Source organism: Cucurbita pepo, chromosome LG15 (assembly GCF_002806865.2).
Source record: "Cucurbita pepo subsp. pepo cultivar mu-cu-16 chromosome LG15, ASM280686v2, whole genome shotgun sequence".
Taxonomy (NCBI): domain Eukaryota; kingdom Viridiplantae; phylum Streptophyta; class Magnoliopsida; order Cucurbitales; family Cucurbitaceae; genus Cucurbita; species Cucurbita pepo.
The window spans coordinates 5261661-5284481 of NC_036652.1; the positions used below are offsets into that span (position 1 = coordinate 5261661).

At 34.5% G+C, this 22821-nt stretch overlaps 2 protein-coding genes across 3 annotated transcripts; one reads left to right on the forward strand and one right to left on the reverse strand.

Moving 5' to 3' along the window:
- Window positions 1–9948: 9948 nt before the first annotated feature.
- LOC111811375 (squalene monooxygenase-like) lies at window positions 9949–16537 on the forward strand. Of its 2 annotated transcripts, none has more exons than XM_023698185.1 (8): window positions 9949–10295; window positions 12516–12627; window positions 12709–12883; window positions 13883–14051; window positions 14141–14359; window positions 15391–15666; window positions 15753–16031; window positions 16126–16537. In XM_023698185.1, the coding sequence occupies exons 1-8, from the start codon at window positions 10056–10058 to the stop codon at window positions 16228–16230; spliced, it is 1575 nt and encodes a 524-aa protein (XP_023553953.1). In that variant the 5' UTR covers window positions 9949–10055; the 3' UTR covers window positions 16231–16537. The 2 variants fall into 2 exon arrangements, with proteins under 2 accessions (XP_023553953.1, XP_023553954.1); XM_023698186.1 differs by lacking the exon at window positions 9949–10295 and adding an exon at window positions 11966–12146.
- Window positions 16538–17480: 943 nt separating this feature from the next.
- LOC111811376 (DUF21 domain-containing protein At2g14520-like) lies at window positions 17481–22821 on the reverse strand. Its single transcript, XM_023698187.1, has 11 exons — window positions 22424–22821; window positions 20699–20775; window positions 20512–20595; window positions 20170–20283; window positions 19998–20084; window positions 19737–19876; window positions 19550–19637; window positions 18541–18614; window positions 18328–18452; window positions 17964–18229; window positions 17481–17875 (listed from the first exon to the last, which is right to left on the reverse strand). The coding sequence occupies exons 1-11, from the start codon at window positions 22599–22601 to the stop codon at window positions 17831–17833; spliced, it is 1278 nt and encodes a 425-aa protein (XP_023553955.1). The 5' UTR covers window positions 22602–22821; the 3' UTR covers window positions 17481–17830.

The window sequence follows — 22821 nt, forward strand, 5'->3', positions numbered from 1 at the left end:
TACGAGTTGGGTTAGAAACCATCGAAAGATGTCGTTGGAAACTTTCTGAATATCGAGCTTTCGTGGAGGTAATCACAGTAAGAAAGTTGCACCATCGTCGCTGGAAAATCCATGCCCCACCGCAGAATAGGGCATGATCGGGAGATTTCGGGAATTTTGAAGAGACAAACGTGCTATTCTTGTATGGTTCGTGGCTATGGCATACCAGAGCTCGAGGCTATGAAGCTATAATAAATTAGAGTCGTATACAATATTTTAATATATTAAAGAATATAATTTAATAAAAGTTATGTGATCCATGTTTTATTAATGAAATCTCAAACTTTTACATATTTTATAATAATTTAATTAAATTCTTATAATTCATATAATAATATTTAGTAGTGGTCCATTTTTTTTAATATAAAATAATTTTTCTAAAAGAATAATATATCTTTAAAGCACAATAATCAAAGAGGATTTAATGCCAAATTTGCCCCCAACAACTTAGACAAGACTTTGTTTCATCATAAATCCGATAGGGTTGTCAATAGACGTTACGAACCTAAGTGACATGTCCATGTTCGGTTATTAAAGTGTCACCTTTATCTAAAAGGACCAGTCTCGAGTAAGACGGGAAATCTGTATTTTTATTAGGGTAGAGATTCGGGACAACGCGAAGAAGAAAGGAGCCAAGTGACATGTTCATGTTCGGTTATTAAAGTGTCACCTTTATTTAAAAGGACCAGTCTCGAGTAAGACGGGAAATCTGTATTTTTATTAGGGTAGAGATTGGGGACAACGCGAAGAAGAAAGGAGCCAAGTGACATGTTCATGTTCGGTTATTAAAGTGTCACCTTTATTTAAAAGGACCGGTCTCGAGTAAGACGGGAAATCTGTATTTTTATTAGGGTAGAGATTCGGGACAACGCGAAGAAGAAAGGAGCCAAGTGACATGTTCATGTTCGGTTATTAAAGTGTCACCTTTATTTAAAAGGACCGGTCTCGAGTAAGACGGAAAATCTGTATTTTTATTAGGGTAGAGATTCGGGACAACGTGAAGAAGAAAGGAGCCAAGTGACATGTTCATGTTCGGTTATTAAAGTGTCACCTTTATTTAAAAGGACCGGTCTCGAGTAAGACGGAAAATCTGTATTTTTATTAGGGTAGAGATTCGGGACAACGTGAAGAAGAAAGGAGCCAAGTGACATGTTCATGTTCGGTTATTAAAGTGTCACCTTTATTTAAAAGGACCGGTCTCGAGTAAGACGGAAAATCTGTATTTTTATTAGGGTAGAGATTCGGGACAACGTGAAGAAGAAAGGAGCCAAGTGACATGTTCATGTTCGGTTATTAAAGTGTCACCTTTATTTAAAAGGACCGGTCTCGAGTAAGACGGAAAATCTGTATTTTTATTAGGGTAGAGATTCGGGACAACGTGAAGAAGAAAGGAGCCAAGTGACATGTTCATGTTCGGTTATTAAAGTGTCACCTTTATTTAAAAGGACCGGTCTCGAGTAAGACGGAAAATCTGTATTTTTATTAGGGTAGAGATTCGGGACAACGTGAAGAAGAAAGGAGCCAAGTGACATGTTCATGTTCGGTTATTAAAGTGTCACCTTTATTTAAAAGGACCGGTCTCGAGTAAGACGGAAAATCTGTATTTTTATTAGGGTAGAGATTCGGGACAACGTGAAGAAGAAAGGAGCCAAGTGACATGTTCATGTTCGGTTATTAAAGTGTCACCTTTATTTAAAAGGACCGGTCTCGAGTAAGACGGGAAATCTGTATTTTTATTAGGGTAGAGATTCGAGGCAACGTGAAGAAGAAAGGAACCATCAATTATCGATGAACTGTTTTTGTTTTTGTTTCGGTTTCAGAAATGGAAATAGTGAATGAAATATTTTTGCCCATTATTCGAAATATCTTGGAGTTCGAGATTTTATTAGTGATTAAATGACCGTCGTTTAAATATCGTTATAGCTAGTACTACAATGAAACCTCTATCAGTAGGTTGTGGTTCGCAGATGAACGAAGGAAGAAGCTGATAGACATGTGACGGTTAAGTGTACATAAATTAACCGAGACTATATTTGAACTTGACAATCGATCCTCGGCTTCACTGAGAATCTCCGTCTTTTCCACGAACATCCTTAATCGAAACGAACAAAAAAAAAAATATATATATATATATATATATATATTATTAAGGAAATGGTAGCTGGATTTGACTGTTGGCAGCCCCTCAACACAAAACCGTGGGAGCGAATAAATGGAATAATTTTGCTTACCACGCAATTCGCACTTTTTTATTTATTTAATAAATTTTTATTTTTTATTATTATTTAAATTTTAATTAATTTTAGGGTTAGGTGGAACGTCTCAAATTAATGGCATTTAATTAAATAAGATAACTATACACGTTTTGATGATATCACAAATAATATTATTTATAAAAATAAATAAATTAATATGATTAAATTTTTGTCTATAATTATTTTTTAAATTTTATTTTACCTTGGTCGTTGATAAATCTAATAAATGAAATAAGTTTTTCGGTGGCTAATTTATTATACTTTTGACGTAGTTATTGGACTAAGTCTCGAGTAAGAGCAACTCACTCATATTACACTTTAGGATATCGAAGTTTTAGTTTTTGTCCTTCCTTGCTTCAGAGCGGTGAACTTGGTGGCAGTATATGTTAGTTTTCGTGCTGGTTTTTTTTAGGTGGGAGGTTGATTCCGCTTTCGTTAGTCTTTCGTTAATGATTTGTTTGAGAAGTAATCTTTTGTAAATAGGAGCGTAGGTTTACGCTTTTCAACTGCATCATATCTAAGATAGTAGGAGTCCGTACCTCTTTTAGATGTCTCGAGGCGATCTTATGTGAGTAGTCCAGTCCTTCTGATGAAAAGCAAGTTCTCATGGTTGAGAGTGGAAGCTCGAGCTGGCAATTCGTTCTAACGGAAAATTGATATGAACCTAAAGAAAGTCTTGCATCGATTCCGATTGGCAGACGAAGAGATTCACGATAAGTCTTTTGAATGCTTTCACAAGCAAAGTTATGACAGTTTATAGAGATGTCAGTGTGGGACGGGAAGCCTTTCCTCATGTTCCGCTCATGTCGCCTCCTAATTCAATTTTCTCCAAAATTCCTCGATTATTATTATTATTTTTTTTTTAGAAATGAGGTGTGAAAGTCTTTTTCCATGTGTTTATATATTTATTTAAAAAATATTCCTTTCAAAGAATTTTTTATTTTTTNCTAAAAGGACCAGTCTCTAGTAAGACGGGAAATCTGTATTTTTATTAGGGTAGAGATTCGGGACAACGTGAAGAAGAAAGGAGCCAAGTGACATGTTCATGTTCGGTTATTAAAGTGTCACCTTTATTTAAAAGGACCGGTCTCGAGTAAGACACAACGTGAAGAAGAAAGGAGCCAAGTGACATGTTCATGTTCTGTTATTAAAGTGTCACCTTTATCTAAAAGGACCGGTCTCGAGTAAGACAGGAAATCTGTATTTTTATTAGGGTAGAGATTCGGGACAACGAATATATATATATATATATATATATATTATTAAGGAAATGGTAGCTGGATTTGACTGTTGGCAGCCCCTCAACACAAAACCGTGGGAGCGAATAAATGGAATAATTTTGCTTACCACGCAATTCGCACTTTTTTATTTATTTAATAAATTTTTATTTTTTATTATTATTTAAATTTTAATTAATTTTAGGGTTAGGTGGAACGTCTCAAATTAATGGCATTTAATTAAATAAGATAACTATACACGTTTTGATGATATCACAAATAATATTATTTATAAAAATAAATAAATTAATATGATTAAATTTTTGTCTATAATTATTTTTTAAATTTTATTTTACCTTGGTCGTTGATAAATCTAATAAATGAAATAAGTTTTTCGGTGGCTAATTTATTATACTTTTGACGTAGTTATTGGACTAAGTCTCGAGTAAGAGCAACTCACTCATATTACACTTTAGGATATCGAAGTTTTAGTTTTTGTCCTTCCTTGCTTCAGAGCGGTGAACTTGGTGGCAGTATATGTTAGTTTTCGTGCTGGTTTTTTTTAGGTGGGAGGTTGATTCCGCTTTCGTTAGTCTTTCGTTAATGATTTGTTTGAGAAGTAATCTTTTGTAAATAGGAGCGTAGGTTTACGCTTTTCAACTGCATCATATCTAAGATAGTAGGAGTCCGTACCTCTTTTAGATGTCTCGAGGCGATCTTATGTGAGTAGTCCAGTCCTTCTGATGAAAAGCAAGTTCTCATGGTTGAGAGTGGAAGCTCGAGCTGGCAATTCGTTCTAACGGAAAATTGATATGAACCTAAAGAAAGTCTTGCATCGATTCCGATTGGCAGACGAAGAGATTCACGATAAGTCTTTTGAATGCTTTCACAAGCAAAGTTATGACAGTTTATAGAGATGTCAGTGTGGGACGGGAAGCCTTTCCTCATGTTCCGCTCATGTCGCCTCCTAATTCAATTTTCTCCAAAATTCCTCGATTATTATTATTATTTTTTTTTTAGAAATGAGGTGTGAAAGTCTTTTTCCATGTGTTTATATATTTATTTAAAAAATATTCCTTTCAAAGAATTTTTTATTTTTTAATATAATTTCTATTAAAGATTATAAAATATTATAATAAATCTAAAAATATTTAATTAAAAAAATATAATATAACGTTCTTCAACATAGTTTTAGATACTTAAAAAATATTTATTTATTTAATTAACAAATAAAAAAAAAATTCAAAATAACTAAAATGATTTTTTTATTAAAATAAATAAATATTTATCTTGTAAAATATTCAACATGAATGCAATCAAAATTAATGACGTAAAAATATGAAAATTAATTTTATAATGTCACATCAAGGTANAGGCAACGTGAAGAAGAAAGGAACCATCAATTATCGATGAACTGTTTTTGTTTTTGTTTCGGTTTCAGAAATGGAAATAGTGAATGAAATATTTTTGCCCATTATTCGAAATATCTTGGAGTTCGAGATTTTATTAGTGATTAAATGACCGTCGTTTAAATATCGTTATAGCTAGTACTACAATGAAACCTCTATCAGTAGGTTGTGGTTCGCAGATGAACGAAGGAAGAAGCTGATAGACATGTGACGGTTAAGTGTACATAAATTAACCGAGACTATATTTGAACTTGACAATCGATCCTCGGCTTCACTGAGAATCTCCGTCTTTTCCACGAACATCCTTAATCGAAACGAACAAAAAAAAAAATATATATATATATATATATATATATTATTAAGGAAATGGTAGCTGGATTTGACTGTTGGCAGCCCCTCAACACAAAACCGTGGGAGCGAATAAATGGAATAATTTTGCTTACCACGCAATTCGCACTTTTTTATTTATTTAATAAATTTTTATTTTTTATTATTATTTAAATTTTAATTAATTTTAGGGTTAGGTGGAACGTCTCAAATTAATGGCATTTAATTAAATAAGATAACTATACACGTTTTGATGATATCACAAATAATATTATTTATAAAAATAAATAAATTAATATGATTAAATTTTTGTCTATAATTATTTTTTAAATTTTATTTTACCTTGGTCGTTGATAAATCTAATAAATGAAATAAGTTTTTCGGTGGCTAATTTATTATACTTTTGACGTAGTTATTGGACTAAGTCTCGAGTAAGAGCAACTCACTCATATTACACTTTAGGATATCGAAGTTTTAGTTTTTGTCCTTCCTTGCTTCAGAGCGGTGAACTTGGTGGCAGTATATGTTAGTTTTCGTGCTGGTTTTTTTTAGGTGGGAGGTTGATTCCGCTTTCGTTAGTCTTTCGTTAATGATTTGTTTGAGAAGTAATCTTTTGTAAATAGGAGCGTAGGTTTACGCTTTTCAACTGCATCATATCTAAGATAGTAGGAGTCCGTACCTCTTTTAGATGTCTCGAGGCGATCTTATGTGAGTAGTCCAGTCCTTCTGATGAAAAGCAAGTTCTCATGGTTGAGAGTGGAAGCTCGAGCTGGCAATTCGTTCTAACGGAAAATTGATATGAACCTAAAGAAAGTCTTGCATCGATTCCGATTGGCAGACGAAGAGATTCACGATAAGTCTTTTGAATGCTTTCACAAGCAAAGTTATGACAGTTTATAGAGATGTCAGTGTGGGACGGGAAGCCTTTCCTCATGTTCCGCTCATGTCGCCTCCTAATTCAATTTTCTCCAAAATTCCTCGATTATTATTATTATTTTTTTTTTAGAAATGAGGTGTGAAAGTCTTTTTCCATGTGTTTATATATTTATTTAAAAAATATTCCTTTCAAAGAATTTTTTATTTTTTAATATAATTTCTATTAAAGATTATAAAATATTATAATAAATCTAAAAATATTTAATTAAAAAAATATAATATAACGTTCTTCAACATAGTTTTAGATACTTAAAAAATATTTATTTATTTAATTAACAAATAAAAAAAAAATTCAAAATAACTAAAATGATTTTTTTATTAAAATAAATAAATATTTATCTTGTAAAATATTCAACATGAATGCAATCAAAATTAATGACGTAAAAATATGAAAATTAATTTTATAATGTCACATCAAGGTAGGTAACTAATTACAATATAACAAAGTAGAAGTCTTTTCTTCTCATTTATTTTTTATTATAATAAAATACTACAAATATTTATTCAATACAAAAAAAAAAAAAAAAACCAAAGTCAAAATTACATTTATGCAGATACTCGAAAAATTTGACCAATCTAACCGAACATGTACTATTTAAGTTGGATTGGGTTCAAATAAATGAAACATCCGCTCCAAAAGGACTGCCTCGATCCAAAACCCTTAAGAGTTCTCTTGGCCTTGACCTGTAAACCATCACTCTAGGACCGTTGACCACCTTCTTTTCAGAGCCGATGGAGCTGGTTGTCTCAATAGCAAACGGTCCACTACTGACTTTCGCATATTTCTCAAAATAATCCTACTGACTTGAATTTCCACAAAAACAAGTTAGTTAATGAATTCACTTAAAATTATATTGGATTCAACCAAACCAACTTGAATTTATTATTAATTTTACTAAACACATTTTTACTATATATATATATATATTATTTAATATCATAATTATTTTTTTTATTATTTATCTCCGACCACTCTAACAAATAATTTTTTTTTTTAACTATTTTAGAATTTTTTTTTGACATTAAATTACAAAAATCTTAATTAAATTTTGGAGAAGAAATAAATAAATATTTTACGGACTAATATTTTTCTTTTATTAATAATAAAAATTTAAATAAATAATCGGGACAACAAAAACTAAAATAATATAAAATCTGAATTTCAACTAAGTATGTGATAAAAATCATTTATTTTATGTAATTTGTTAAAAAATTAATCATATTATTTAATTATTATGTGGTAGCCACACCCTTCACATGCAAATTAATTAAATTCAAACCATAATAAGATAGTCAAAATTAAATTAAATTTGATTAATATTATTTTTCTAAAATAACTTCATATCTAAGTATTATAGTTTATTGCTTTAGGCATTGAAAACAACATGAACTTAATTAATAATTCATTTTTATAAGTATGAAAAAAAATTAAATAATAAACACCTCGTTCAAATCATTTTTTAAAAAAATAATTATAATAATACTTGAATGAATTTTTTAGTTGTATAATAAACAAAATGTATTTTAACGAGATAATTAGTGTCTCATCTATTAAGTATATTTTTGAATATTAATTTAATAAATTGATTAAATTTCGAACTAAAATAAGATTAAAAACGCTCTATTTTTAAATATAATATAGTACTATTAGTTAATTGTTATGTATTAAAAATAGTTTATAGAATTAACATCAAATTAAAAACTCCCATTAAAATATTATAGGTTAAATTAATAAAAATATTTTAACAGTGGTTGAAAAAGATATTTATAAACTTTCAAAATTTTTAATAACAACTTTAAATTTAAAAAAAAAAAATCCAAAAAAATATATTTATAATTAATTTCGGATCGAATAGTATTTTATTTTAAAAATACTCAAAATATTTATAAATTTTTAATAACAACTTTAAATTAAAAAATGCAAAAAATATATTTATAATTAATTTTGGATCCGTTAGTATTTTATTTCAAAAATACCTAAAATATTTATAAACTTTCAAAAATTTTAATAACAACTTTAAATTTAAAAAAAAAATCCAAAAAAATAATACCAAAAACTAACCAGTTAGACAAACACGACTCTCCAAAATGGTATAATATTGTTCACTTTGAGTATAAGCATTTTACTCTCAAAAGACCTCATACTAATGAAGAGAGTATTCCTTGATTATAAACCGATGATCATTCCCTAAATTAACCGATGTGGGACTTTTATCTTTTATTTATTTTTTTTTTTTTTTTTTAAGTTTAAGAATATTTTTAATTTTTTTTTTCTTAAATGTAAGAATATTATTAAAAATTTTGAGTATTTTTATTAATTTAACTAAAATTGAAGGAGAGAAAAAAAAAATAATTATTGGGTGCCATAAGCTTGAAGAAACTCAATATTGCCAACTTGAATATATAAAATNTTTTTTCTTAAATGTAAGAATATTATTAAAAATTTTGAGTATTTTTATTAATTTAACTAAAATTGAAGGAGAGAAAAAAAAAATAATTATTGGGTGCCATAAGCTTGAAGAAACTCAATATTGCCAACTTGAATATATAAAATAAACATAAAAAAAAAAATAGAATTTAATTATTGTAATGCATCAAATCTGGTGCCACCTACGACTCTCAAGATTTCTGAATTTACGATAAAATAAAATAAACTTAAAACATAACATTTGTTGACCAAGCCAAAATAGCCTAAACACAAATCAAATCCTCAAAGTCAATATTCATGTTTGTTATCAAAGCTTTATTCCAACACCCTTCATTTTTACTTTTTCAAACACCTTCGGTCAGTTCCCACCTTGGTTCGAGGGGAACGAAGCATTCTTTACTAGACACGTTTTAAAATTGTGAGGTTTGCCAAAGTGGATAATGTCTGCTAGCGGTGAGCTTAGGCTGTTACAAATGGTATTAGAGTTTGACATTAAGTGGTGTGCCATTGAGGACATTGGGCCACAAGGGGGTGGACTATGGAGATCCCACATCAGCTGGAGTGGAACCTCTCTGTAGTAGATGTGTTTTAAAACTGTGAGGCTGGCGACAATACATAACATGACAAAAAGCGGACAATATCTACTAACAGTGGGCTTGAACGACAATATGTAACGAGTCAAAATGGACAATATTTGCTAGAGGTAGACTTGGACTGTTATAATAATTTTCTTAAGTGATAATTTCGAGACTTGGACTGTTATATATATAAAATGGTTGAAATTAATATCTAATATAATGACAAGAGCCCACATGATATCAGCAGGCATAAACGTCACTCCTCACATTATCATGATATGATTTACACTAGGTGAAATGATCAATCGAGAGCATAACTAAGATTCTTAAACCTCGAGTGTTGAATAGTCATAGGTCAAGACTATTCAATGTTACTAGCTCTGTGTGAGCGTTGTGGCTAATATTGCTGATTTCTCTGATTTTAATTTGAATTTTCCTTAGAATTTAAATCGGGTTGTATTACGAGACAATACAAGTGAAAACGACTTCATACACGAAATAGCCAAACAAAACTTAAAGTGATTTTAACTATAACGAGTTAAAAAATAAAGTCACGAGTCTCAATCAGAAGACCCGAAACTATTTACTTTGTTTTTAATATTTTTCTCGAGAAATCATGACCGAAGTATGGTTGGAGTCTCGTCAAATAATTACAATTTTAAATTAATCAAATAATTAAAACTTAAAAAAAAAAAAAAAAAAAATAATAATTTGTATATTTCACGCAAGGGATCACAAAAATGTTGCCAAAGGCAAAGGCCTTTCCTCTATAAATCCCTAAATCCCCTTTTTCTCTCTCACATGTTCGTTCTCTTCCGCCCTTTCTCTCTCTTCTTTCCTTCGTTTCTCTCTCCTTCTCTGCAACAATGGAGTTCCTATCCGCGGCTCTTCTCGGCCTTCTATTGGCCTCCATCCTTCCTCTCTTTTTCTTCTTCTCTTTCAGAGACGGAATCAAACACGACGGCGACAACAACACCACCGCCGTAATCGATTCAAAGATTCCGTCGGGAAATGACGTCCGTCGCGCCGAATCCTCCGATGATTTTGACGTTATCATCGTCGGCGCTGGAGTTGCCGGCGCCGCCCTTGCTTATACTCTCGCCAAGGTCAGTTCATCTGAATCTCTCTCTAATTTTTCCCCCTTCGGAGATTTTGAATTTCGAATAATTTGTTTTTGTGGATTTTTTTAATTTTAATTGAATCTGAATTTAGCTGTTTATTTTAGACTCTTATGCTGTGCTGGCTTTTTCTTTTTCTTTTGAATTAAATTTATATTTTCCAGGCTTTTGTTTTTGTCTTGATTTTNTTTTTAATCATGATTTTGTATTTTCTCAATTTTAAATATATATTTTTTGTTTTTTAAAAATTTAAATAAAACAAAAAATAATATTGGTTTAATCAAATAATTTAAACGGAAATATTTGACATATCGATGAATGTTAGTTCAATTTTTTCGAAAGACTTTAATATAAAAAATACATAAAAAAATATTTAAATTAATAAATAAACCGTTTATCTTTTTAAAAAAAAAAAAAAAATTCGTTGATTAATATTAGATATATAATATAGATGAATGAAAATTTGGATAACAATTAAATTTTATTCTCGAATTTATATATATATATATATATATATATATATATATATAATATTCAGTTTTTTATTTAATTTTTTTAATTGTAAACTATTTTACTTTGGATTTAAGAATAAAACAAAATACTTAACTTATAAGGTTTCCACAATTTTTTATATTTTTTTAATTAGATAATATGAGAATTTATGATTTTCAACTTAAAAAATTAAAAGAAAATTTAATTTAATAAAATTTAAAGGACGAAATTATGATCCGTTGAATCTAATGAAATTCTTTTTTATTTTTAATTTTTGGAAGAATGTATTGAGAATTTTAATTAAAAACTAAATAATTATTATTTTACAAATAATAATAATAATAATAATAATTAATAAGTTCCACTACTAGCCAGCTAACAACCAATTTCTGGTATTTATAATATTTAAAATAATGAAACATCACATCAATTAAAAAATAAAAATACATTTATTTGCAAATTTTATTAATAAAATAAAATTTTCAATATTATGTTTTATTGGTATAATATTATTATTCATTGCGTATATATTTTGGCTATTCAGACAGGAAAATGGGAAGCGGTGTGTCTTTTTTAAATAAATAAAATTTGAAAAATAATATATATTTAGCTGTATTTTTTAGTATATTAATTATTATCATATTTATGTATGGGTTATTATATAGGGAGTAATTGGCAAGTTTAATTAAATAAATTAATTATTTAATGAATTTAGAAATTGACTTTTTCTTTGATTTATTAAAATAATTAGAAGTTATGTTGGTGATTGGAAGGAGGGGGTTGGTAGGTTTGATTATTATTTATTATTTATTTATTTTTGTATGTTTTCTAAATTATATAGTTTAATTGCTCATTCAAACAATTTAGTTTGGTTTAAGAAATAATAATAATATTTTTTTTTAGTTTAATAAAATGAATCAGTAATTTTGAATATGATTATTTATTAATTATATATTGAATTATACTCGGGTTGACGACTAAACACTTATAAAATAAATTACCACATGAGTATATATATACCTAAACACCTATATATATACATACATACACACATGCACACATTCGAAGACTTGTGTGCTAAACTTAACATAATTCCGTAGTAATTGCTATATATATATTTTTTATATTTTGTTCCGTATTTTATTTAATGATAAGATTTGAGCTTGGATCTAATTCAATCTCCTACATATGGGCTGAGGCGCAATACTTGCACACCCATGTCATCTCGGTATTGTCCTGGAAAAACCCATTTCAAAGAAAGTCGCCCGAGACATTCGTCTTGGAATGCTCGCCTTCGATGACACACATGTATCACAGGCTAGCTCGCTTAGGCCACACAGTCTAGAGATAGTGGAGAGTTGACACTATGCCTCTTATGTCGTAAATTTTGAGGCATTTTTAATATTACTCGAATAGACTTTCATAGGCTAGCTCGCTTAGGCCACACAACCTAGGAGTAGTGGAGAGTTAACACCATACCTCCTATGTCGTAAGTTTTTTAGGTATTTTTAATATTACTTAAACGGTGTGTCAGCTAGCTCCTTAAGCCGTATAGTTAAGGGGTAGTGAAGAGCTGACATCATACCTACCATGTATGACATTTGGAAGCATTTTTAATCTTACTCACATAGGGTTAGGGTTGTTAATGAATTGATAAAAATAAATTTAAGAAAAGGGGAGGATCATACTAATTCAGATGGCATCGGTTCGTTGCAGGATGGACGAAAAGTGCATGTAATTGAAAGAGACTTGTCGGAGCCGGAGAGAATCGTCGGAGAATTGCTTCAACCCGGCGGCTATTTGAAGCTCATCGAGTTAGGGCTTGAAGGTAACCCTAATTTCCCGATTTAAGCACATTTCTCATTTTCTCGTTCTTATAATTAGTTGTATTGTGTGTGTGTGGCCACAGACAGTCTGAAGGGGATCGATGCTCAGCAGGTGTTTGGTTATGCGCTCTTCAAAGACGGAAACCACACCAGATTGGCTTATCCTTTGGACAAATTTGATTCCAATATTTCTGGGAGAAGCTTCCACAATGGCCGATTCATTCAGAGGTTGAGGCAAAAGGCTGCTGCTCTTTCCAAGTAACCTACTCAATCACCCCTTTTCTTTAACGTTCTTCTTGCTATATAGCCCCATATCTTGTTTCCAGGGTGTTAAGATTCTGGTTTCTGACATAATTTGGTTCATAAATCTGTTCTGTTTTTGGTTCTTGATATTTTGAACTGCCGGGGCTCTTAAGAAAGGATTGATCAAGCTTTTGTTGAAGCAAGAACCCTTGAATTGAAGAAATTAACATTTCCTTATACAAAAAATTCGGATCCTCCAAGAGATAAGGCTAGAATTAGATTACCTCGATCAAGATTTAGAACTTGATTCTAAATTGAGTCACTCCACAATCGAAAACTTTGTTCTAAGTTTCAAACAATTCTGGTGATAGATTGCATGAGCCATTGAATGACTCAAATGCAATCTCACAAACAAGAATTGCTTGACACTTAGAAATGGTAAAGATGATGCTCAAATTTGTAGAGGGAGTCTCCATTTGAGAGCTAAATTTCATTCATCAATAATTTGTGGGTATTTATAGTCTCTCCACAAAAGAAACTTTCAACTTTTCAAATGCCGATAAGGAAGTTAGTAGACATAATTTACTCTCACTCCCTCTAAATCTCCACGAAGTCACTTTAGTGACTTTCCACCTTTTAGCCCACTACAAGAAATTATGAAATTAAAAATAATAGATTAAGTTCTCTAACAACTTATCAATTAAGTGCAATTTATAGCAATTTCATCCGCTAGTTCAACCGTGCAAATATTTACTTTCGAAGCTTCAAATGATCCTTCCTCAATCGAATCAGCTTGTAACACATGAAATAATGGTTGAACCGAGTCTATCTAATTTTATAGATGAAGAATGAATGCTTGTTGAATCTTCTTAGCTTTGGATCGTGTAATAAGTCCAGTTGAAACATTTGGAACACTATTATCCTTATCAATTTTGCTCCTTGTTTTCATTTTGCCACCTATAATATATGCACAGTTTGGTTCATCAATCTGTTTTTATTTTGATATTGTCTCAGTGTAAAACTGGAACAAGGGACTGTAACTTCCATAGTTGAAGAAGATGGGACTGTAAAAGGTGTGCAATATAAAACCAAGAATGGACAAGAGTTGACATCTTATGCTCCCCTCACCATTGTTTGTGATGGCGGCTTTTCGAATTTGCGTCGCAACCTCTGCAAACCTCAGGTAATTAGTTTGGAATGTATCGGTGAAGTAAACAAGTTCCCCATTGTTGTTGATGTTCACTGAAAACGTTGTTATGACCCTTTCTGTAGATTGATATTCCCTCATGCTTTGTTGGTTTGGTCCTGGAGAACTGTAAGCTGCCCCTTGAAAATCATGGACATGTTGTGCTTGCTGACCCATCGCCTATCTTGTTATACCGGATTAGCAGCACGGAGATACGCTGCTTAGTCGATATCCCCGGCCAAAAAGTGCCTTCTGTGGCTAACGGCGACATGGCACACTACTTGAAAACCGCTGTGGCTCCTCAGGTACCTTTACACATTGATTTCTCTTGCTAGTTTCTCAACCTAGTTCTATTTGATTTTGTGAGATCCCGCATCGGTTGGGGAGGAGAACGAAACATTCTTTATAAGAATGTGCAAACCTCTCCCAAGAAGATGCGTTTTAGAAACCTCAAGGGAAAGCCTAAAGAGGGCAATATTTGCTAGCGGTGGGCTTGGGCTATTACAAATGGTATCATAGTCAGACATCAGGCGATGTGTTAGCAAGGAGGCTAAGCCCAAAAGGGGGTGGACACGAGGCGGTGTGCTAGTAAGGACGCTGGGCCCTGAAGGGGGGTGGATTGAGGGGTCTCACATCGATTGGAGAAGGGAACGAGTGCTAGCGAGGACTTTGGGCTCTGAAGGGGGTGGATTGTGAGATCCCACATCAGTTGGGGAGGAGAACGAAGCATTCTTTATAAGGGTGTGCAACCCTCTCCCAAGAAGATGCGTTTTAGAAACCTTGAGAGGAAGCCCGAAAGGAAAAGCCCAAANCAACCCTCTCCCTAGAAGATGCGTTTTAGAAACCTTGAGAGGAAGCCCGAAAGGAAAAGCCCAAAGAGGACAATATTTGCTAGCGGTGGGCTTGGGTTGATACAAATGGTATCAGAGACAGACGCCGGGCGATGTGTCAGCAAGGAGAGGCTGAGCCCTGAAGGGGGTAGACACGAGGCGGTGTGCCAGCAAGGACACTGGGTCCTTAAGGGAGGTGGATTGGGGGGTCCCACATCGATTGGAGAATGGAACGAGTGCCAGCAAGGATGCTGGGCCCTAAAAGGGGTGGATTGTAAGATCCCACATCAGTTTAGTTGGGAAGGAGAACGAAACATTGTTTATAAGGGTGTGCAAACCTCTCCCTAGAAGACGCGTTTTAAAAACTTTGAGGGAAAACCCAAAGAGGGCAATCGAGCGGCGGGCTTGGGTGGTTACGCCCAGATTTTGTTTTTCTTTTTAGCACCTAGAATTGCAAGAATTGCTCTTTTGGCTTGCTTGTTGATTACAAGAACTTTGTATTCCAGCTACCGCCCGAGTTGCAGACCGCCTTCATAGCTTCAGTTGATAAGGGGAACATAAAAAGCACAACAAACAGAAGCATGCCAGCAGCCCCACATCCCACACCAGGAGCACTTCTCTTGGGTGATGCATTCAACATGCGACATCCTTTAACCGGTGGAGGTATGACCGTTGCTCTCGCCGATATCGTCGTGCTACGAGACCTTCTTCGACCCCTTTCAAATTTGAACGATGCCGATGCCTTGTGCAACTATCTCGAATCCTTCTACACATTGCGAAAGGTATCGTCGACATTCTAATAGAGTTACCTCAATATACACTCGAGCTTTCTTACACTAATGATGCCCCTCTTATTCATCCTTTCCAGCCAGTGGCATCTACAATAAACACATTGGCAGGTGCCTTATACCAGGTCTTTTGTGCATCGCCCGACCCGGCCAGGAAGGAAATGCGCGAAGCTTGTTTCGATTATTTGAGTCTAGGAGGTGTATTTTCCTCTGGACCAGTGTCTCTTCTCTCTGGTCTCAACCCGCGCCCATTAAGCCTGTTCTGTCACTTCTTTGCCGTGGCCATATACGGTGTCACTCGGTTGCTAATCCCATTCCCTTCGCCTAAGCGTATATGGATCGGAGTTCGATTGATTACGGTACACATTTCTCGTCATCTGCATATCAACTTACATTCTCCATGAGCATTTTCTAACTCGTTTGTCGATTATATCTCGACTTTCAACACCACAGGGAGCAGCAGGCATAATTTTTCCCATAATCAAGGCTGAAGGAGTGAGACAAATGTTCTTTCCTGCAACAATGCCTGCATACTACAGAGCCCCTCCTATGCAGTGAAAGCAAAGGAAAAGGTAACTCAACATACGATTATGGTACTTAGTAGTATGTTTCTCAAAGCACAAAGAATTGAATGGGGAAACGCTACTGATAGGAAAATGAAATGAAATGTAGAATTTATCCCTTAAAACTTAAAACTATATGATTTTTTTTGTCCACTCTTCTCTCGTTCTGTCTCTGTTTGGGAACAAAATTTCCTTCAAACTTAGTTTTTGTTTAGAGAATTCTTTAACAAGCTGTTACCCCTACTGCTATGGTACATATTTGAGGGAAATAAAGTTAGAAGCCCGTGTGTTCTTGTTTCGAATGTCCCGTCTTCTGCCACTATAGGTTCTATCATAATTGAATGTCCCGATTAGAAGCCGGTGTGTTTTTGTTTCGAGTTCCGTCTTCTGCAATTGTAGGTTATTATAATCGAATGTAAAGGTTAGAAGCCAGTGTGTTTTTGTTTCAAATGTCTTGTCTTCTGCAATTGTAGGCTCTATTACAATCGTATGTCCTGTCTCCTACAACTATAGGTTCTATTATAATCGAATGTCCCGGGTAGAGGGCAATGTGTTTTTGTCTTGAACGTCCCATCTTTTGCAACTATAGGTTCTATTATAATCGAATGTCCCAGTTAGAAGCCAGTGTGTTTTTGTTTCGAATGTCTCGTCTACTACAACTGTAGGTTCTATTATAATCGAATGCCCCAATTAAAAACTGTTTTTTTGTTTCAAATGTCCTGTCTTCTGCAACTGCAAGTTCTATTATAATGTGGAGATTACAAATATCCTCATTTCACACTCCAAATCACCTTCAAGAAATCACAACTATGGCTACTTCTAAGCGCACGACAATAATGGTTGCTTGGTTTACACAAAGAAAGTAACCCTCAAAACAGGCCAAAAATTTGTCCCTCGTCACAACAATTTACTAAGAAACCCTCTGGAATAACATCAGAATCATCGCTCGACGTTGAGGAGTCTTGTGGTAGTGTTGAGACGCTATGCACAACATCTTAACGTCGATTATAAGTTACGAATTTACCATACTGATCCCTATTTAAATTTTGTCCCATGATATAAGATTTTAACTTTTCAATGATACGTTTAACTCTCCCAAAACAATTTTTGCTACTTCAACAAAAAGCGAAGGAAGTAGATTCGAACCTATTAGCCGAGAGAATATGTCTTAACTGGTTAAGTTTCGATTAGGTTAACATTCTCCTTCGAAGATATTTAACCAATGCTACTATGATAAAACTTGTATAAGTAAAGGAGCTAGATTAGAACGAAGTTAAACCGAGCACAAATGGGAACTTAACCATAGTTGAGTAGCACATCCAACAAAAATCCTTCAAAGTTGGCTATACAATCTGAAAATTTGTGTTTCCCCTTCTTCCTACTTTGAGACTATCTTTCAGCTCTTAAGCATCTAACAAACTCATTCTCTGGTGGTACTACTGCAACACAAACTTCTCTACTTCTTAACCCTCAAAAGCTTCGATTCGAGTTTTATGGGTTCCGAAATCTATTAAGAACATCAACAAATTTAACAAATATTTTCATGATTACCTATGTGTGCATAAAATAACGAACTATTCCTCGATTAACCACTATCAAGAGTCCTCATAATGATGATCAGTCTCGTCGAAGATCTCCTCCTGTGAAAATAAATGTCAATATGAAAAAACCGTCCCATGTCGAAAACTAACAAACGATTACTTTACGTGCAAAATGAGCAGTTAATACCTGCAAAAGTTCTTCGATGACATCTTCCATCGTTATGACACCGACAGCTTCTTCTTCCTCGGCGAGCTTAGGAAGAGGGCTTCCATCTATCTGCAGGATATCAGAGTACATATCCTTTGTCCATTTCTTGCTTCTAGAGCCACTCCTGAATGAATTATTTGTGGTGGGAAAGCTTTTCCACTTCTGAAGTGGTCTCTTGTTCTTCAAAAAATTTTCTTGTGGGGGCTTTTCACCATCCACATCAATTTTAACATCTCTCTGGGAATCTATTTGAGATAGCATTTCAATTAATATAATACCATCAAAACCAGATTCTGAAACCCGAACAGCCTAATCCGTGAATAACGAACACAGAGGCACGTACCGTCGCCCGGTTTGTCATTGGCTTTCCCGTTCATTTTGTTGCACTGTTTAACAACAATGGCCATGTGGCTATGACCTTTCTGGAACTCATTCAAAATGTCATATAATGGCATAGTTTCAGGAACCCTGTAACAGAATTATCTAAGATCAGAGTGACACTAGAATTTGAATGGTTGAATCTGAAACAAGAATGTTTTTTCTGCCACTGACTTACCGAGGAATCCTTCGAATGGTCACACTCTTTACTGGAACTTCATCGTCTGGGTGGATTGTAAGCAAATTTTTAACCTAATACATGAAAACAAAAGTATTAAAAGAAAGGGAAAATGACCTTTTGCTAGGGAGGATAGCTGCATTAGGGAAAAGGTGGAGACTAAAGGATACGATATGGTTGGGATGTTAATTGAAATTTGCCAAAGAGTGTGCTTGTTGGTAGATAAAAATGGGAGTAAAGCCTCCAGCTTAGCATCAAAGTGAATAGGTAAAATGGATATTCATAAAATCTACATAAGTTTTGCAGAGGCCGAAACCAATCACAAATTTGTTCGACAAAAGCTTGAAGTTGTCACTGTATATACGAAAGTAAATTATACTGTTCTACTGATGTATTTTGACCGAACATAAAAACAAAATATTATTCCAGAATTTTCACTTTTGATCCTTGAATCGGATACTAATTACTCATAAGTTGTGAGATCCCACCTTAGTTAGGAAGGAGAACAAATCATTCTTGGGCGTGTAAACCTCTCCCTAGCAGACGAGTTTTAAAAATCTTGAGGGAAAGTCCAAAGAGGACAAATGGTATCAAAGCCAGACACCGAGCGATGTGCAGCAAGGAGGTTGAGCCCCGAAGGGAGTGGACAAGAGGCATTGTGCCAACAAGGACGTTGAGCCTCGAAGGGGGTTGATTGGGGGGTCCCATATCGATTGGAGAAGGGAACGAGTGCCAGCGAGGATGCTAGGCCCCGAATGGGGATGGATTGTGAGATCTCACATCGGTTGGGGAGTAGAACGAAGTATTATTTATAAGGGTGTGAAAACCTCTCCTAGCATAAGCGTTTTAAAAACCTCTCCTAGCATAAGCGTTTTAAAAACCTTGAGGAGAAACCTAAAAAAGACAATATCTACTAGCGGTGGGCTTGGGTATTTTCATAAGTACTAGAATTAAGGTCATGGGATATATTGAGATCATAATTTGATGGTGAGATGATTAACAAGTTTACCAGGATAAGACCAATAATGTTGGTTTCTTCTTCATAATAGACTGGCACCCTGCTATGCCCTTTCTCCAGAATTTGATTCATCAAAGTCCTGCGCAATATAACAAGTACTTCAGAAACTACAAATTAGAAGTACCCTATTATTAGGAAGATGAGTTATTTGTTGTCTTATTTTCAACATGCATATTACCTATCGAGCTTTGCATTAATATCAATAGCAAAAGTTTCAGATATAGGAGTCATGGCATCACTAGCTGTCTTCTCACTCAGTTCAAGTGCTCCAGCAATAATAGTGGTTTCATCGTGTGTCAATTCTCCACCCTTTCCAGCCTATTACAGGGTAACTTCAGACATTAGAGCAGAAAAGAGAAGCAAAGAAGTACACATAAGCTTCAAAAGAAACAATTAAACAAAAAACAAATTTAGATAGGCGTTAAACCCTTGTATATACCTCATTACCGTGCAAATCGACGAGTGTTTTCAGCTCAGCTCTTCGGAAAAGAGCCACACGCCCATGACCCAGTAGAACGTCTAGTAGCTGGAAATCACATTTAACATAACTAAGGAACCATTTTGAACAATAATGTAGTAAATTTATGTAACCCAAGTCCTCAAATGTCTACCTTACTGATTGGATATGCAACAGGGAAGCAAATCCAGACAAGAACACGGACAAAAGGAGCAACCGTTGATCCAATCGCCAAACCATACCGAGAGCAAACGGATTGTGGTATAATCTGTACATCAAGTAAATAGATTGCTAATCATAAAATTTACCCCTTAAATTTGGTACCAGCTGAAACATGTGAACTCTGGTTATTGTCTACAGTACGAATCAACGACACCATTGAAATCCATAATCACAGGCCAATCCTCGAGTGAGCTTACAAATAATTATCGATATAAAAGATGAACAAATCGGAACTTGGAAAAGAAAAAACCATTTCCCAGATAATTGCTCTAACCTCGCCAAATAGAAGAATCAAGGTCACCGAGATTAGGATAGCACCCCAAGCTGTAACCAGACTGTCAAGGAATATAGGAAGTGCCTGCACGAACAATTATATCAAATATTGAACAATTTTTCCCCTGAATTTACTGTTTCTGGTCAATCATCTTCATACTTATCCACTATATCTCAATAAAATGTACCTCCATGGCTGCCGCATTGCATATCAGTAAGGTGCAGAGCAATAAATGCTGGTTTTTTACTACTGGCAATATCTTTGCTGTACAAAACCAATTGAATTAGTAAGGAGATGTTTTAATCACAATACCACAGACTTACATTGAAGTTTAAAGACAAAAGCATTACAAAGAGATAAGAGGGTCATCAGAATTCAGAAGTACAGAAAAGTAAAAGGCACGTTTCTCTGAACCATCAACATTTAGAATGGTAACTGATGCTTTATATTGTAACAGTCCAAGCCCACCGCTAGCAGATATCGTCCGCTTTAGCCCGTTACGTATCACCATCAGCCTCACGATTTTAAAACGCGTATGTTAGGGAGAGGTTTCCACACCCTTATAAGGAATGCTTCGTTCCCCTCTCCAACTAACGTGGGATCTCACATATAGATTGAGCTCTTGAATGGGCAACCAGCATTGTTTTTGTATAGACTTTTGAAGCTCGTCAACGACAACTATATTGCTCAAATAAGATTTGGTCAATATAAGTTGAAGAAACAAACCATTTCTAAAGATCATAGGCTGAGATCTCTTATCATAAGTTCACACACTTAAATGTCAATGTCCTTTTTATGGTAACACAATCCTACAGTAACTTGGAGGATTGGTCATTTTAGTGGTAAATTAATTCACGTCTCAAATGTGAAAGAAAATTTTAATTGTTCCCTCATTTAGTACCGTTCCTTAAAGATTGGAGGTTCGAATCCCCCCACCATTACCCTCATTTGTAAAGTATTATTGTCAAGGGAAAGAACAAAACAAAACTCAATATACCAATAACCTTAGCCAGATAGAACAATACAAAGACTTTCTGAAACAAAAAGAAGAAAGTCCCTTGCACGTTAGGGTCTAAGATCTTAAAAAGTCATGAACATCCCAAACCAGTACGTAACTTACCAGCTACAGTTTGACACTGTTACATTTTGTCGATTTATACCAATAGGACAGGGAACTTATAGAAAGCACATTGAAAAGATGTCATACTAACCCTTTCTTTGACCCAAGCCAGTAATGGAGATAGAAATGAAGACACAGAACAGAACAATAAAACTATCAGGTTCCTCATGGCAACTCTCCGCTGCTTCAAGCTAGCACTTGAAAATCGAAACTCTCCCTGGCATTCGCGTTTTAAAAACTTTGAGGAGAAGCCCGAGAGGGGGGAAACCCAAGGAGGACAATATTGGCTAACGGTGGGCTTGGGCAAGTATATCAGAACTCGACATTGGGCGATGTGCAAACCCTGGACCTGGAAGGGGTGGATTTAGGGTCACACATCCATTGGAGAAGGAAACGAGTGTCTTCCACATCGGTTCGAAACACCCTTGAAGGGGAGCCGGAAAGAAAAAGTCCAAAGATAACAATATTTGCTAGCCGTTACAATAACCCAAAACAGATTCAAATGATTCCATCGGCGAAGAATCCGAAGGTCGACTAAGTAAAACAGGGGAAATCTCAAATGGATTCAAGTTAAACAACACAACATACTCAATTAAAAAGAGGGGAAAGGGGAATAACAAGATCAACATAAGAATTAGTAACTCTAAAGTAGTCGCCAAGAAAAAGAGAGTAAACAAAAGCAAATTGAAAAAGGTACAGCAATCAGCCCCACACAATAAATGGAGAAAAGAATCGAACAACAATCAAAGCAGAGCAAAGAACAATCAAAGAGTAAAAGAAAAAGGAAGTTACCAGCGTGCTTGCGATCCTTAGGGGTACCGGACCTAGCAAGTACTTCGAGATCGACGAGGCTCATGGACATGAGGCCGAGGGTAAGGCCAGACATTAAGCCGGCAAAGATGACCAAGAGGACGATGATGAGTATATGGATGAAGAAATTAGGGGTGCAGCATTCGTATTCGACGGCCATTCAATCCGGCCGGCGCTGAGTTCAAAATTATGGAAGTTTGAGGGCGGAGTTTCAGTTACAGAGGCCGGCGGTGACCGTGTGGGCGGTGGAGAAGGTCCATTAGCGAAACAGTTGCAGAAAAAGAAGAGAGAGAAAGGAGGAGAGAGAAGTGAACGTGTACTGTACAGAGAGAGAGAGAGACGAAGAAGGTGATGATGGGGATAGGGGAGGAGAGAAGGGA